Genomic DNA, 16,588 nt, shown 5'->3' with positions numbered 1-16,588 from the left:
TTGAAACACTAAATCTCCCTTAAAAGTATCATATAATTTAAGACGGAGAAAATATAATTTAGAAAACTTTATCTATATTATTTTTTTATGAGATATTTATTTGTAATTTTTGGTAATTGTTTTTTTTGATAATCCAACCATTAAAGTTGACATTTGCTAATGGGGTAATATTGTATTGTTTTCAAATGTTAAGGGGGTAAAAAAAGTTTAGAATACTAGATATTTCTACATCGATAAATGAGGCAAAAAACATCCTTTAAACCCATATTAATGTTAACTTAAATGTGAGTCATCCACATGTGACCTCAAAATAAGTTATCCTTGACAAGTTTTACGAACAATATCCTTCAATGCATTGCACATTTTACTTTTTAAGCTTTGGTCAATTAACCAACACGTATTATGTTTCGTGGAAAAGGCCAACCTTTATAATATGTTTAATCAAGTTTTGAATTCCTAGAGGTGCTCATATCTGGTCCAATTATAAGTTGGAAAAGATTATTTGTAATAAGAAGAAATTATCGGTAAGCAATAAAATAAAACTATTAGTTTACTAGGTGCCACACTGCAAGGAAACAATCGAAAAACCCATCCAAAGGGGCCACCAACTATGCAATAATTTGCTTTACAGATACACACGTGGGCATACCCATGCTCTTCTCTTTCTTCTCCTCTCCTCACAACTTTCAATTTTAAACCAGGCTCAATCACAGACAATTCACAGAATCGAACCCAAAAGACCATATATATTTTCTTTTTCTCGTTCTTAAAAAGGATATATATATATATATATATATATTGATTTCCCAAGGAAGAAACCAAGCAGCAAACAGACAAATCATGGCCTTTGCGCTCCTAAATTGTATTGAGTTTCCAAGGGAATGAATACACAAGATTCCAAGCCACAACCCCTTTTTGACTGTTCCCTTTTTCCCCTGAATTTTCCATTCCATTTTCCCGAGAAAGCAAGGGAAACCCAACCTCCCAACTCCCTATTTGCACGTATACCCATTACTCTGTCTCGTCTTCTATCTTTTTTGGAACCATCAATACTCAATTCTTGTTTTGTATTTAAGAGTTTCATGAGTCATTCCAAGACCAAGTCGTGCCCCTTTTGTTGTACACCACACACAGAGTTCTCTGTTCTAGAACAAGGAATATTCAGGTTGTTCAATTCTCCTTCTCAAATTCTAGTTTTTCTCGGATAATATTCTGTTTCGTATTTAATTCAGTGGAATTGCTTGATCAGTTGACTTTTCCAGATAACACATTTAGGCTATCCACTGATTTTTCTAATGGTTGAGATTTTTTACCATATCTTTTTCTCATTTTGTCTCTTGTAATGACATTATACTAATCCAGAGGAATGGATACTTGTATTGTTTGCTATTCTTTGAGTCAATTGGGATCTTATTCTTTTTCTGAATATGTTTGTTATGTTTTGGGTATCAAAGCTCTGTAAAGTGCCTTCTTAGGCACTGGAAAGTAATTACTTGGTGTAAATTAATTCACTTATTGATCTTCTTCCCGGAATTTTCTCAATGATTAACCTTTTCCACTTTTGGTGGAATCTAGATGGAAAATGATGGTGACCTCAGATTAGAAGTCTCTGATATAATACCTACTAATCAACAGAGACGGAAGCAGGTATTATTTGTATTCTTGATTTGCTTTTGCTTCACATGGTAATTATTTATTTGGAATCTTTCTCAGTGTTTTCTGTTTGTTTCACTTTTGTAAAGATGTTATAAACCTTGACATTATGGAAGTGTATTTTAGCTGTGTTATTGTAAATATGAATGCTTCCTTTGTTATCTCAGCCTTCTTGTATGTGATTTCAGTCTTTTATTCGGAAAATTTTCGCCATGAAGGAGAGAAATGAAAGAGATGCCAGTGGAGTCTCGTTTGATACCCTTGGTGAGTTCAAGAGGAAAAAAGTTACCAATAGTTTTCTTTTAGCTTTCAGTTTTTCAATTAAATAGAGGGAAACAGTACGTTCTTGGTAGTTATACAAATAGATGGGACAGAGAATAATCTTTCTGATATTAGGGAGGCCAACTCAGAACTTGCTGCTTTCTATACTTTAGATATAATTCTACTTGCTTGTCTTAAACAGGGGAATCTCTGCTTTTCCATTGAAGGGAACATTTATTTAATTCTTTGTTTCCCTCTGAATGGAACTCGATTAAGTTTTTCTTCTTTTCCCTTTCAAGTGGAACCTTTTCTTCTTCTATCCCTTTTTTGGGTATGATTTTTTGAAAGGTCAGGAGACAAAACTGGCTTACTGATCAGTGATGACAGAATTTTTGATGGAACATCCAAGGCAAATTTGTTAAAATAGAATATATTCGTGTTTCAGTTCTATCTAGTGTTATATATGAAACATGAATATATCCTCTTTTCCGTTGCTTAACTCTTTACAATATCCATTTCTCTATAGCCACACATAACTAATTTGGAACTATTAAAACATAAGGTTGAGAATATTATATACCTTTCAACACTTGATAATATACCCCCGTGTTGCCTTCGCAGTGGAGAAATTTTATATGCTAGTTTTTTTACCAGTAAGATTTATTTGAAAAAGTGATAATGATTGGCTTATTAGACAAGAGAAATTTTATGACGGAGAAGGTGGAGCATCTATGAAAATAATCTATGAGAATATATTCATGCTTGGACATGCAAGCCACTGTAATAGAAGAAGGAGGAATTTTACCTTTTTTTTTTTTTAAATCTTCCCTTATCTTCTTCTTTACCCATGACATCTCTCTTTATTTTGCCTATATGTATAAGCTACTTGTTGCTGGGGTTGATTTTAAGTGGATCTTTACTCTTGGCACGTTTCAGCTTCACTGTCATCCCTAACACAATGTTCTTGACATGATTGCCTTGATCAACCTCTGATTCTTTGTCTGTTGTTAAGTTCATTGTTTGAAATACTTGCAGAAACACTATCTGTCCCATCCATTGAAAATCATTATTTTAGCTGCACAGAGCCTCCCATGCATTCTGGTGAAGAAATTCAGAATTTAAGGTATTCATAGGATGAATTTCTGTTTCTTGGTTTTTGTTATGTCTCACACTGTTTCAGTTTATATGACTTTTAATAATCAAATTCTTTTTGATCTTAGAGTGTTCGTAGCAACATGGAATGTTGGAGGGCAATGTCCTAATGGGAACCTTGACCTGAGTGACTTTCTTGAGGTCAGAAATGAACCAGATATATATGTATTGGGGTATGCTTTCTCTCTCATGTTTCTAACTCGGTTCTTAACAAAATTGCTTCAGGTCAAAAATGACTGTTAAAGATCCATAAGTTATATTAATGATAGTAAGAGCCTTGAAAATTAGAATCCTTTTCATAGATTACAGAAATAAAATACCATGGGTGTACTTGAAGAGACCATCATGTTCTCTAAATTAGCAACTTGGTCTTCTAGCTATTACAATAAATTTTGTTTTGTAAGTTCTTTTCTGTTAATAATATAGGTTATGCGTCGTTAACTATCATTTTGCCTATAATATAAGCTATGGATCATTACCTTTCTGACATATCCTTTTTTTGGGTGGGAGATATTTGAATGACAAGTAATTCTGTGTAAGGCAGAGGAACAAGAAAGATAAAACTAAATATTTCTTATTTAATGCCTTGATCAAATTCTTCTGCTATTAATTTATTCTGTGTTGGATTTGCCTTTCTCCATCTTGTTAGTTTTCAGGAAATCGTCCCGTTAAATGCAGGAAATGTGCTCGTATTAGAGGATAACGAGCCGGCAGCAAAATGGCTTGCTTTGATCAATTATTCACTGAATGGACCTTCTTATTTAACTTCAAAGGGACTAAAACACACAGCATCATTTAGTGGATCATTATTCTTTCAAAAACCCACTTATAGGAAGCTTAAGAAGACATTAAGGACGTTAGATGGAAAGAGATTAAAAGGTTGTAACTGTGTTCATGAAATGGAATGGAAGGCTTCCAAGGAATTATGTTTTCTCTGCCAAGAATCAATCGTAAACCTTGACGATTCTTCCTCTGAAGAGGACGATGACAGCTACCAAACTTCCATTTCATTGGCTACTAATAAGAATATGAAATACAGCCTTGTTGCAAGCAAGCAAATGGTTGGAATTTTTGTTTGTGTCTGGATGAAGAAGGAACTTGTTCAACATGTTGGCCATTTGAGAGTATGTTGCACTAGTCGTGGGATCATGGGTTGCCTCGGAAACAAGGTATTCTAATCCTTCTTTTTTTTCCCCTCTCTTTTTGGGAAATCATATTTTGCCTTCTTGAATTACAGTAATTTGAATAGGAATTTTTAATGATTTTGTTTGAGTCCCTTCACCATCTAGTTAGTATATACATCTTCATGCTGGTTTTGTTATTGCAGGGGTGTATATCTGTGAGCATGTCACTGTACCAGACACCTTTTTGCTTTATCTGTAGTCATTTGGCATCTGGAGAGAAAGAGGGTGACGAGCTTCGGAGAAACCTTGATGTCATAGAGATTTTAAAGAACACTCAGTTTCCGAGGATTTGCAAGACATCGTATAGTAGAATGCCCGAGAGAATTCTAGACCATGAGTGAGCACTTTTCTTGAAACTGTTTAAACGTTAATGTTAATGTTAATGCCAAGATCTTTTCGTTGGATAATGTTCTCCATGTACTTTTCAAGCCTTTTGTCTCTAAGTTTCTGACATGTACATGGAAAATCTGTCTTCAGTCGGATCATATGGCTAGGGGACTTAAACTACCGAATTGCCTTAAGTTACGATGATGCGAAAAGGCTTGTGGAAAGGAAGGATTGGCTTGCACTTTTTGAAAAGGATCAGGTAGTTCCCTAGTGTATGCTGATTATGACTTTGTTATATTTTGTATCTGTTTCAATAGCAGTTATATATATATATATATATATCTTGGACGACTATCTAGGAGTTTAAGTTAGAGTTTCGCTTACGAAGAACTCTCTGGGAGTTTTCCCTTTTGGTTCTACATCACCTAGTCTTAGATTGCTCAGATGACAATCATGCCTGTCATTTTAAGTTTTGGGAAGTATTTTCTGTTAGTTATCTCATTTTATTTCTGTCACAGTCTTTTGGTACTGATTTCTTCTAGTTGAAAGTCTTGTGGGACCTGTTCGTTATACAGAATGAGAAGAGATGTGATAAAAAATAAAATTAAGAAGTGATCAAGGAAATGAAAATTTTCCCTTGTGTTCTCACTTTGAAAAAGTTATCATTAGTAGCACCAAACGTGACATCAAAGCATATACTGCGTTCCTTCCTCATTGCTGGCGGCTAATCTTTGTTATCACTTTCAGTTTCAGTAGACAAATATTAATAAACTCCGAACTAGAAAATTCAAGGCCATTTTTCTTGTCAGAGAAGTTTGGGATATCTAAAATATGCAACTTGTACAAAGTATTGAAAACTGGACCAGTTATTAAATTGGTTTAGGGGTTAATAATCAAAATCATAGTTAAACCACCATCAAACCTGTCATGAATAAAACATTTTATTAAACCAGTTAAGACACTAGTTTAATGGTTTATTAGTTCAACTGAGGGGGTTGACCTAGATTTTCACACTATGCTTATACTTAAATTTTCTGATATGCTTATTCTTGTACTTAAATTTTCTTCTATGCTTATTGCTCTGCATATTTGCTGTTTCAGCTTCAGACAGAAAGGGAAGCGGGTCGCGTATTTAAGGGATGGAAAGAAGGGAAAATCTACTTTGCACCTACTTACAAATATCCCTTTAATTCAGACAGTTACTATGTTGAATCCGTCAAAGTTCCGAAACACAAAAGAAGAACTCCGGCATGGTATGTATTGGGCTGAAGAATTTTGCAGTTGACATTGTAATGCTACTTGCTGATCTAATAATAATAATAATAAGCAGGTGTGATAGAATTTTATGGCGCGGAAGGGGGATTCAGCAATGCTCATATGAGCGAAAGGAATTGATGTTTTCTGATCACCGGCCGGTTTGTGCCACATTTTTGGTAGAAGTTGAGGCCATGTCAAGGAGGCTCAAGAAGAAGGTTCCTTCTTTCAATTTTCAGTTTCGAGATCTTGTAACCACAAGAAGGACATATTTTTCTTGATGATATCAAAGTTCTCCGAAAATTCTAAGGTAACCTCCCAATCTTTTATGAATCAATGAACATATATTAGGTATGGAGGAGTGAGGAACCATTTTTCAAACAAACTTCCCTCCAAAGGATGAAAAAAGGTTTCATAGAAGCATAAATATTTTCGTGTCATATTATCAAAGAGTAAAATTATACTTTTTTTTGGCCAGCAAATAGTAAATTATATATATAACTTCCTAGTTTCCAAAGTATACATAATTTTTTTTTTGAAATAAAAATTATCCTACTTACTTGGTAAATTCTAGTTTTGATCAAAATACCTTGATAAATCTATCTATATTTTGAAAACAGAAAAAAAATATCTGTAATTATTAGCAAAAGTAAACGAATATATGACTTCCGTTCACTCTAATAATAACCTTGTTATTCAATTTATTTATTCATTTATTATTGGTCTACAGGTACTGATGTGCTAACCAAAAGTCATTGCAAGTGTGAATAAGAATCAATTTTGGGGTTCTTTGCTGCAGAAAAGTTTGGAGGTTCTGCATTTTATCAAGGAACAAATGTGAAAAAGAAGCCTTAGAAATGTACTATAGGAGATGTAATTGGAATAATTAATTTTGAAAAATAAGTTATATTTTTTATTTTGTATTTCTATATATCTTTGGGAACTTAATGAATTAGAATAATGAAAGAATGATAATTAAAGACCTTCTAAGAATATTAATCCTAATTACAAACCGTAAAATTTTGAAATTTCAGTTAAAGACCATGGTCCTTAATTGTGATAGAAAAATGTAATTTGTGAGCTGGGATTCATTAACGCGACTTGAAAAATTACTAACCCAACTTGAGAAAATTATCAATGTATATTGTGAAAACATGAAACCTCACTTGGAAATGAAATGTTTAACAAAAAGCACCACTTGAAAATTCACTAACTAGACTTGAAAAAATTTCTAATGTATATTGTGAAAAAATGAAGCCCTATTTGAGAATCAATTGTTTAATAAAAAGTGACTTGTCTAAATTGGTGTTTTTTATTAAACAATCGATTGCCACATGGAGTTTCATGTTTTCACAATATATGTTAGAAATTTTTTCAAGTTGAGTTAGTGAATTCTCAAGTGGCAATAGTGAATTCCACCTCACAAACTACATTTTTTTATCACAATTAAGAACTATAGTCCTTAACTGAAATTTTAAAATTTCACGGTCCGTAATTAAGATTAATATTCTTAAAAAGTCCTTAATTGTCATTCTCCCTAGAATAATTGAGTTAAGAGTAAATTATTGTGTTCTTCAAATCTTCTTAAATTGGTTTTTTACTGATTTTTTAATTTTATTTTGGAAGCAAGTTTAAATCTTTTTAACATATTGATCTGCATCAGTAAGTAAAAGAAGCACAAGATATGAGAAACAAAGGCATTCAGAAAAGGGTGCAGTTTGGATTGAAAATAGTTTTTTTAGGCCTCAAACTTTAATTCAAGAAATTCCTGATTTTCAATCATAAAGGCAATCATGATAGAAGGTATAAAATTCTTGCATTTATAATTTTTGAATGCTAACATACATTTTCTGTAAAATTTTTGGCAAAACATCATTTAAAAATAGAATCTCCCAAAAATCTCGCAACATTTTTATACAAAACAACACCCATGAGCTTGGCTCCTATTAGCAGACCAACAATATAGATAAATAAATGAGAATCCTAACTATAGTTTATGTAAAGAATTTAAAACAAGATTTCTAAAATATAATACATGAATTAAAGTTTTACATCAAGAGAGAAATTAACCAAAATCATATCTAAACTTTAATTTAGTAGTAAAAGCTCCTTTAATGATCTGTCAAAGGTACATGGTTAGCTAAACTATTTGATACTAAAAAAATATTTTTCATTGAATAACATTCTAATAATAATAATAATAGTAATTATTATTATTATTAAAATTTAAAAGACTAAAATGAATAAACTCAAACAATTATGTAAACAATTGAAAAGAGAATAACTCATTATAATATGCTCACTCTTGGAATCAAAATTCAAAAACAATTAAGTGATAATAAACTAAAAAACTCTATCATTTGTTCTTGAGGAATTAAATGGATTTTGTGTGTGTGTGTAAAGCGTAGAAGTGCTCAAGAGGGGGGTTGAGTTGGGATAATTAAAAATTTGACAAATAATACATAATTTAAATGATATAGGAATATAAATGATATCACCAAATATTTAGAGAGTAAGGGAGAGAACCTTGCACAAATATTTATTTTGGTTCAGTTCTAGTTACTTGAGCTCACATTTAGTCTCCAAGCTACACTTGAGATTTTTCATTACTAACTCCATCAAGATTAGTTTAAGCTCTTGATTGTCTCAGCACAATCCTAGACTCTAAGTTTGAATTACTCTCCCTTACAAAGGTAATGATAGATCCCACTTAAGTTCCTTAAGCTTAAGTCCTCTATTATCTAGTATGAAAAATAGGGATAAACAAAGTAAATTTACAAAGTGAACTACTTCATCAAATACTCTCTTAAAGAGTTGATTTACAATTAGTGAAGTGCAAGAACAATAAATGGAATCACAGAAGATTGGTAAAGTATTGAATTCTTTGACTCGTGCAATAACTCTTCCACGTTTGTAAAGTCTTAGCTCAAATCGGGCTTTACCATCTCCAATCACACAATCAACAATTACTAATATAGTAATATCAGAGTAATGGCCCTTTATTTATTTTCAAATCACGGGATCCCGACTTCTTAAAACATATATTCAAATAAGAGGATTAGTAGAAGCACAAACACTGCTAAAATGACTCAATGACTCGTGTCATGTGGCATAGAGCCACAAGCTCTATTTTTAACTGTGTCATGCATTGCAGTATGAGACACTATGAGTCGTGGCGCCTTTGTCTGATTTTTTTGCTGTCATTTGACAGTAAAAATGATGAACTTTCAGAGTACGCCATTTTCACATTCGACGTCCGATTTGAGTGATTCAAGTGGCACATGAAGCTTACAATGTATGCTAGCTAATGGAATAAGTTTGGACTCGATCTGATGGTTCAATTTAAAATTGGATACCTAGGGTGCAAAAAGCCATTTTTTCTTTCAAAAACTTACATCCTAAGTGCTCAATTCTCATTTGTTGTCCCATTAGACAACTTCAGGCCTTAAACGAAGTCTGAAAGGACCACATACACCAAATTGACACCTTATATCACATATATCACATCAATAACACAATTTGGCCTCTTAATGGTGCATTACACAATTATGGTCTTACATGAGGAATTTACATATACAACACATATTTATATATACACAACTAGATTTGTTCCACTTTCAACCCTCTGACTCTTACATATGAGGCTTCGCCTTACCATATGGTCAGGAATGACTTATGCACTCGACTCTTTCAAATGGGGCTCTGTCTCACCATTTGTGTCAAGCTCCCACATATTTATACAATTCACAATCAACACATATATATCACAAGTGGAACAAGTTATATAACATATACTTACTTGCTTCACATTTAGGCCTAACCACATACCTTCCACTAGAGCACCCTCAGCATAATGCAATACCATATATATATACACATACAAGCAAGTTTCATATCACAAATAAACACAAAATCACTTGTGCATCCTAGTTGGCAAGTCAACTCCATAAATAAATTTATACATTCATTTCATTCAATGGTAGCCATACCACTACTAACTAAAGCTACTCTTTCCTCATTTCGTTTCCCGGCCTTCTCGTGCTCTCTTCACTTGTGTTTAAAAATAACAGAGTGAGGCATATGACCCAGTAACTTAGAGGAAACCCAATTAACAGTTAGTAAGAAAAATTATAAACAAGAGATAAAGTAGCATGTGTATTAATAAAAACAATATCATATGCATATACAGGAATGAATTTCCTAGCCTTCTCGTGCTCTCTTGTTATACTCATGCAATGCATTCTTAGTTCTACCAAGTGGAATAATTTCTATGCTTAGGCCAGAACTTCTAGTCACAAGGAATAGGGCCTATCATACCACTGCTCAAACAAAGTAATCCTCTTTGTGTATAAGTGGTCTTCTAGGTCCGTCATGGCAAAGTTAAGCTTTACACTTTGGATCATCAGGACTTCCTAATCTTATACAGAGGAGGACTATAACCCCCTACCTTAGTCTAAGGTAACCTTATGGATCATTCAATATCTTAGGTTTATTGTGATAGAGTCAATCCCGATACTCTGGATCATTAGGATTTCTTCTCCTAGGTTCGTCATGATGGAGTCAAGCTCTATTTTCTGGATCATCAAGACTTCCTAAACCTCCTTACGGTAGGGTCGTGTCCCCTTACCATAATCTAGGGTATATCCCATGGATGTGATGTATGTCAATGCACGTGCCACTTCAAATTCATTTCAATCAATACTCACATACTTACATGCATACACTTTCATAATGCTACTACTCTATCAATTCACAACACAATGCACATAGTTATATAAAAATACTTGTAAATAATTTCACAAATAAATAAGTAAGAGGGTTACTCCAGTTACCTTTAAGCCTTACTACTAAGGGTTACTAACCACTCCAAGCTCTCGGGGTGTGGATTCTCACAAGCAACTTCACAGATGCTCAATCTACATAACACAGTACCCCTCAGTTAATTCTCAATACTTAATATAGGCATTAATTCAACTAAACTGAATCCCTTAATACATGAAACAGTTCAATTAAACCCTTCTAAATTCAATTATCTATTATTTATAGTCATTAGCCCTATAAGCTACTCAAACAATTATAACAACTTTCTAACTCACTTATTCACCCAATTTCTCTATTTCAACCTAACTTTAAGGCTATTTGGAGCTTAAACTCTGAAACCTCAATCATTCAACTCCATGCTAGTTACAAAACATTAGTTCTACATTTGATAGCTCATTTTAACCCTTTTTTTTATATTACAACATATTAGAACCTCATGATTTGATTTTGAAATCGATCAAATTCAATGAAAAAGGGGTAGAATTGAAGCTTGAGATTGCACGATACTTACCTAGCAAGTTATTAATTAAAACAGACTCTCGAGCTCTAGTTATTGCAAGCCTTAGTAGATAAGAGCTTCTCCTCCTCCTAAAACACGTTTTCTACCAATTCCTCTTCTAATTTCACGAGCTGATCATGCTATCTTTAAGTGATCTTTGGATGATGCATTGCGGCGCACATAGCTTTCACCGTGGCACGTGGCACAGTGAGTTCAATCTCACTTGTGCTCATAAGTTATGCCTCGAATTGTCTTTTCACCCTTTAATCCTATCAATATAACATCAAAACAACACAAAACATCAACTCAACACCTAAACCACAATCAATCCACTAATTACTAATTTACCCCTAATTAGTAACTAGTTCTTGGGATTGAAATTTAGGATGTTATAGCGTTCATCTTCATAAATGTGTCTAGTTATAGTTGAATTTGATTATAAATTCATTAGACACATTCAATTAGTCATTAGAATGTGTATCTTCTTCCTTCTAAGCTTCTCCATAAAGTATAGTGTCTACTCAGTGCTTTCAATTGAGTTTCGCACTCACAATAAGTAAGGTAATAAATGGCTATATCCATTTGACGTTTTGACAAAAGGGTAGGTAAAAAAAAATAGGTAGAGCCAAATGAAATATGAATAGAGAGAATGTATTTAGTTTAGATAATTGTTTAACTCTACATAAAGTTGTGTTCATAAAGTAAATGTAAATCCACCTAAAAAGGGGGTTGAATTGGGCTTTATAAAAATTTGACAAATAATGCAATATAAAAAGGATAAGTTACATATGATATCACCAAATAAAGCTTAGAGAAGGGAAGAGAAGCTTGCATGCATGTTTATCATGGTTCAATTTCAACCACTCGAGTCTACATCTAGTCCCAAAGTCACACTTGCTATTATTCCACTTACTTTACCAAGCTTAATTTGGGCTCTTGGTTGCACTACTACAAAAATGACTATATATAACAGCATTTATTCGACGGTTAAAATTAAAAACATTTAATATGTATAGGAAAAAAATTGAAAAATTCATATTAAATAGTTATTAAATAAACTATGGAATAATGTAGACCAATATTGAATGGTTTTTAAATATAACCATAGAGTATATGAATAAATAAAATTTTTTCCCTTTTAAAAACTTACTTAATAGTTAAAAAACTTACTCAACGGTTAAATTAGAAAAACTGTTGAATATATAAATTCTTTTAATAATTTATTTTTTTATCTTTTTAAAAACTTACTCAATGGTTAGTGTATAAAAACCATGTAGTATTTTGTCTAAATACTCAACATTTTTTTAAAAATTAACCATTTAATATATTAATTATTTGAATAAAGGTTTTGTTTTTTAATATATATGTAGCGGTTAAAGAGTATAATTGTTGAGTATATGGATATATACTTAACAGTTATATTCTCTTAACCGTTTAGTATAATAATTAACTAAATAAGGGTTTTTTTTTATATATACGCAACGGCTAAAGAGCGTAATTGTTGAGTATATGGATATATACTCAACAGTTATATCTCTAACCATTTACTATATTAATTAGCTAAGTAATTTTTTTTAAAAAAAGCAAATGATATTCAATGGTTTCATATATTGAACCATTGAATATATCTTCCCTACAACACATGCATAACGTACAGTTAGTAGAGATTGCAATAGCATTTGTCATTTAAAAAAATTGCAGACTTCCCATTCCATTTGAAACCCCTAATCCCTCCTTTGTTAGCCTTAAGCTCTTCACCTTGTAAGCTCATCCCAATCCATTATCAGCCTATCACTATCATCATTCCATCTTCACTGTGTTTCTTCCCCTGTTTCATGAGCTCCTTATTAGTACAGTGGTCTCCTCCCCTAGATGAATACCCCAAGCTCTAGTTCTCCATTAAAGAACTGTGGTGATCATCCTTACTCTAACTCTCAAAGGCCCTACTCTCATTCTAGTTTAAGGTCCTTGAAACTTGCTTCCAGTATTGCCAATCTAGCCTCTTGGTTTACTCATGCTTGTGTTATGCTCGTGCTTCAATTTATGGCTTGTTGCACTTCTCCTACTAGCTATTGTTGTTCTCGTGGCCTTAATCCCTTCTCCTCTTGCTTTCTGAACACCCATATCACATGATCTTATGAGGTAATTAATTTTTTCTTTTTTTCTTTCCTAATTGCAATTACTAATACTTATATTTTGGCTAATAAATAATTGAAATTTAGAAACTTGAGGTTGCTATTTTAGTGAGTATAGGTACTATGATTTAGCTCTGTAAAATAAGATTGAGTAAAGAGATAATGTGATTTAGCTCTATAAAATTATAAGCTTAAATGAATTGAGTGTTAATATTAAGGCTGCTCTCATCATTAAAGCTTGAATGATTATCTATGGTACACCTTTTGGTTTGACTGTTCTGGGACTTTGGATACTCTGTTGTTGGATTTTATTTTGTTCAAGCTACTAAGGGCCTTTGTAAATATGCATAGTTGATTATCTTGTCAACATATTTTGCATTGTATAAATTATGTTCATGTCTAATTAAAGTAGTTTACTCTGTGGTTGAATTGTGAGTACTTGTGGCTATTATCTAAAATGAGCTTTAGTGATTGATATTTTGCAATCAATTGCCTTCACCCTTAGCCACATTACAAGCTTATAAAGCTTATAAATATTGTTCTAAAATTAATTTGAGATTGATCTATGTGTATGTTGGTTTGAAATTATTGTTATTTTAATATTGGATTTGTGAAAAGAGGGCATTAAGCATAGGAAGTGCTCAATTTTATGCTGATATGTTGTCAAATTTTTTTTAAGTCGTTATGCTGATATGTATAAATAGAGAACAAGGCTTAAGGAACACCTATTTTAAGTCGTTATGCTGCTAATGTTGTCTAAATTTTTTTAAATAATTAACTTGTGACTCATTAAATGCTTTTCTATCTTGATTACCTTGCTTAAACAAGGGCATTAATTATGAATAAGGAGTTGATGTCTGTAATGTCCACCTTGACATTACTAAAATTTACCATACAATCACAACAAACAATTATAATTAGGAGCAAGGATTACTCCTAAACTCACATTATCCATATAAGGGTTAAAACTAATAATCTTTTAAAACTAATTGTGGAATAATTTGGGATCCCATAAAAACCCTTCAAATTTATAGTTTGAGCTCAAACTTAATGATTTATAAAGGTATTGGAAGCATGGAAAAATTTTGGGAAGCAAAACACTTCAAAACAGGGCCAAAAATGTTATTTTTGAGTGTTTTGGTCCATGCGCCGTGGCTCGTGGTCCATGCGCCGCGGCATGTGGCATAGAAAGGCAAGTTTCCTTACTGTACTGTGCACCATGGCTTGCACAAAATGTGCCGCAGTGCACGTGTCCACGACAGCAATGCTGTCATGATAGCTTTTCTGGACAAATTTTGAACGCACGCCACTTTTACATCCGATGTCGGATTAGAGTGATTTAAGTGCCCACACGAAGTTTATTCAATAAGATAACTAATGGTATAAGTTTTGTTATGATCTGACACCATATGAAAATTTTAGATATTCGAATGCAAAAGTCAGTTTTTTCAAAGAAATTTTCAACCATCCAAGTACCCAAAACTTATAACTAATACCATTAACCCATTGTGAGGCTTGAACCAAGTCTAATAGACTAAAATACACTTGAGTGACCAATCAAACACACAAAAACATACCAAACAGAAAATTTGGCCACTCAATAGCCATTTCACCCAATATGGCCAAAACACACAATTAACACTACAAGCACTATTTGGCCTCTATTGTCACATAATACTTGACAAATACATTATCACCACATAGATAAAACATTACTTGTACTTGTACTAGTATTTTAGCCCATCACCATAAAAATTTCCACATATTCACCTCATATACAATATTGGGCTAAAATACACAACAACATAGTATGAAACAAGTGCAACCAATCAAAATGATATTCATTCCTAGTTGGCAACATATAATATCATATAACAAGTTTATGTACACCACTCAAACCAAAATCGGGCATTACTATTCGATGTAGCAAATCTACAAATCCTTGCCCGATTCCTTTCGTTGCTCAGTCTGTACAATGGTAACTACGGGGTGAGAAAAAAATCTCAATAACTAAGATAATCTACATTATTGATTAACAAGACAAGTTATGAACAAGCATTAAAATAAGTAACATAATCACATCATATAAGATCACTATAAATTTGCATGCATGATCCCTAACCATCCAGTCCTCCAATACTTTTGATTGAACCAGTAGGCTATTTCACAGAACCAAACCACATGTATGGTCCCCAAGCTCACCATCCATGGTAGAACAACCTAGCCAAGGTGTCCTAAACCACTTCCAAACTACTATTTCCCCCTATTACAAGTAATTGGGATTTTTATTACTCCAACATTGCATCCTACGGATGCTCAGGAGCATAGTCTACAACTCCGCACTCTTTTGGGTACTAAGGAGAGTAAGTCTCCAACAATGCACCCATTTTCGAGCACTAAGGAGAGTAAGTGCTGCACCTGGCGTCCTGAGGTGCTAGCAATGCCATATGGACTTAATCTTCACTATCTCCACTAGGGTGACCTCCCACCCTCTAATGTGCCACATTTCACTACATATCTCCACTTAACCATGCATAAACAACTTTTCAAAAAAAATATAACTAATCTTACCATTTACTTCAAAAATATAGAATTTCACAAACCAAGACTCCACTCATTTTCTAAAATAGTTAACCTTTAAAGAATTTATACATATATACTCAACAATCATAGAAAAGCACTTGAAATAACTTATACAAGGTAATAAACAATGCAAATTATCTAGTTACCTTAACCTTTTGTTACTAAAAGGATTACCTGTGGTACTAAATTTCTTCTTGTGTCAAGGTAAGTCTTCCCATACCATAATCTACAACAACAAGTACTATATGTTAATTTTCAATTAACACAAGCATTATTAACTACCAATAACCTCTCAATTCTCCCACTTCTCACTTATATTCTCAACAAAGAGGCTTGTTAAGATTAGAATTCATTCACACCATCCCTTTAAGTCTCTTTCTAACTCTATCATGATATAAAACTTAATATCTCAACTTATCACACTTCAACACCCTATGATCAAGTTAAGGCTTGATCTAAAATTCACCAAACAAGAAAGTAGCTTTCTATTACCACATATCCAAGATCAATAAACCTAAATTAAACCTTTCGAGTCAATAGAAACCTTCAAAATATTGACTCATGGCTTAATCTAATTAGACGAAATTGTCACTCTTTCAAATCCCATGAAAAATGAGATGAAAAGGTAGAGAAGAAGGGTAGAAAACTTACCCAAGAGTTTAGAGACTCAAATTATCTTTAAAATCCTTCTAAATTAATGCCCTAGCAGTGCCCAAAGT

At 32.9% G+C, this 16,588-nt stretch overlaps 1 protein-coding gene across 1 annotated transcript; it reads left to right on the top strand.

The window, feature by feature from the left end:
* The first annotated feature begins 703 nt into the window (after window positions 1-703).
* Window positions 704-6,747, top strand: LOC129313737 (type I inositol polyphosphate 5-phosphatase 10). Its single transcript, XM_054957089.1, has 11 exons — window positions 704-1,165; window positions 1,576-1,647; window positions 1,842-1,917; window positions 2,950-3,037; window positions 3,135-3,239; window positions 3,716-4,235; window positions 4,394-4,587; window positions 4,728-4,836; window positions 5,679-5,830; window positions 5,908-6,141; window positions 6,562-6,747. The coding sequence occupies exons 2-10, from the start codon at window positions 1,576-1,578 to the stop codon at window positions 6,110-6,112; spliced, it is 1,521 nt and encodes a 506-aa protein (XP_054813064.1). The 5' UTR covers window positions 704-1,165; the 3' UTR covers window positions 6,113-6,141; window positions 6,562-6,747.
* Window positions 6,748-16,588: the final 9,841 nt, after the last annotated feature.

Source organism: Prosopis cineraria, unplaced genomic scaffold (assembly GCF_029017545.1).
Source record: "Prosopis cineraria cultivar Desert tree isolate PC_DT_omini unplaced genomic scaffold, ASM2901754v1 PC6, whole genome shotgun sequence".
Classification (NCBI taxonomy): Eukaryota; Viridiplantae; Streptophyta; class Magnoliopsida; order Fabales; family Fabaceae; genus Prosopis; species Prosopis cineraria.
The sequence above is the reverse complement of the archived record's forward strand: the minus strand, read 5'-3'. Positions and strand labels throughout refer to the sequence as shown.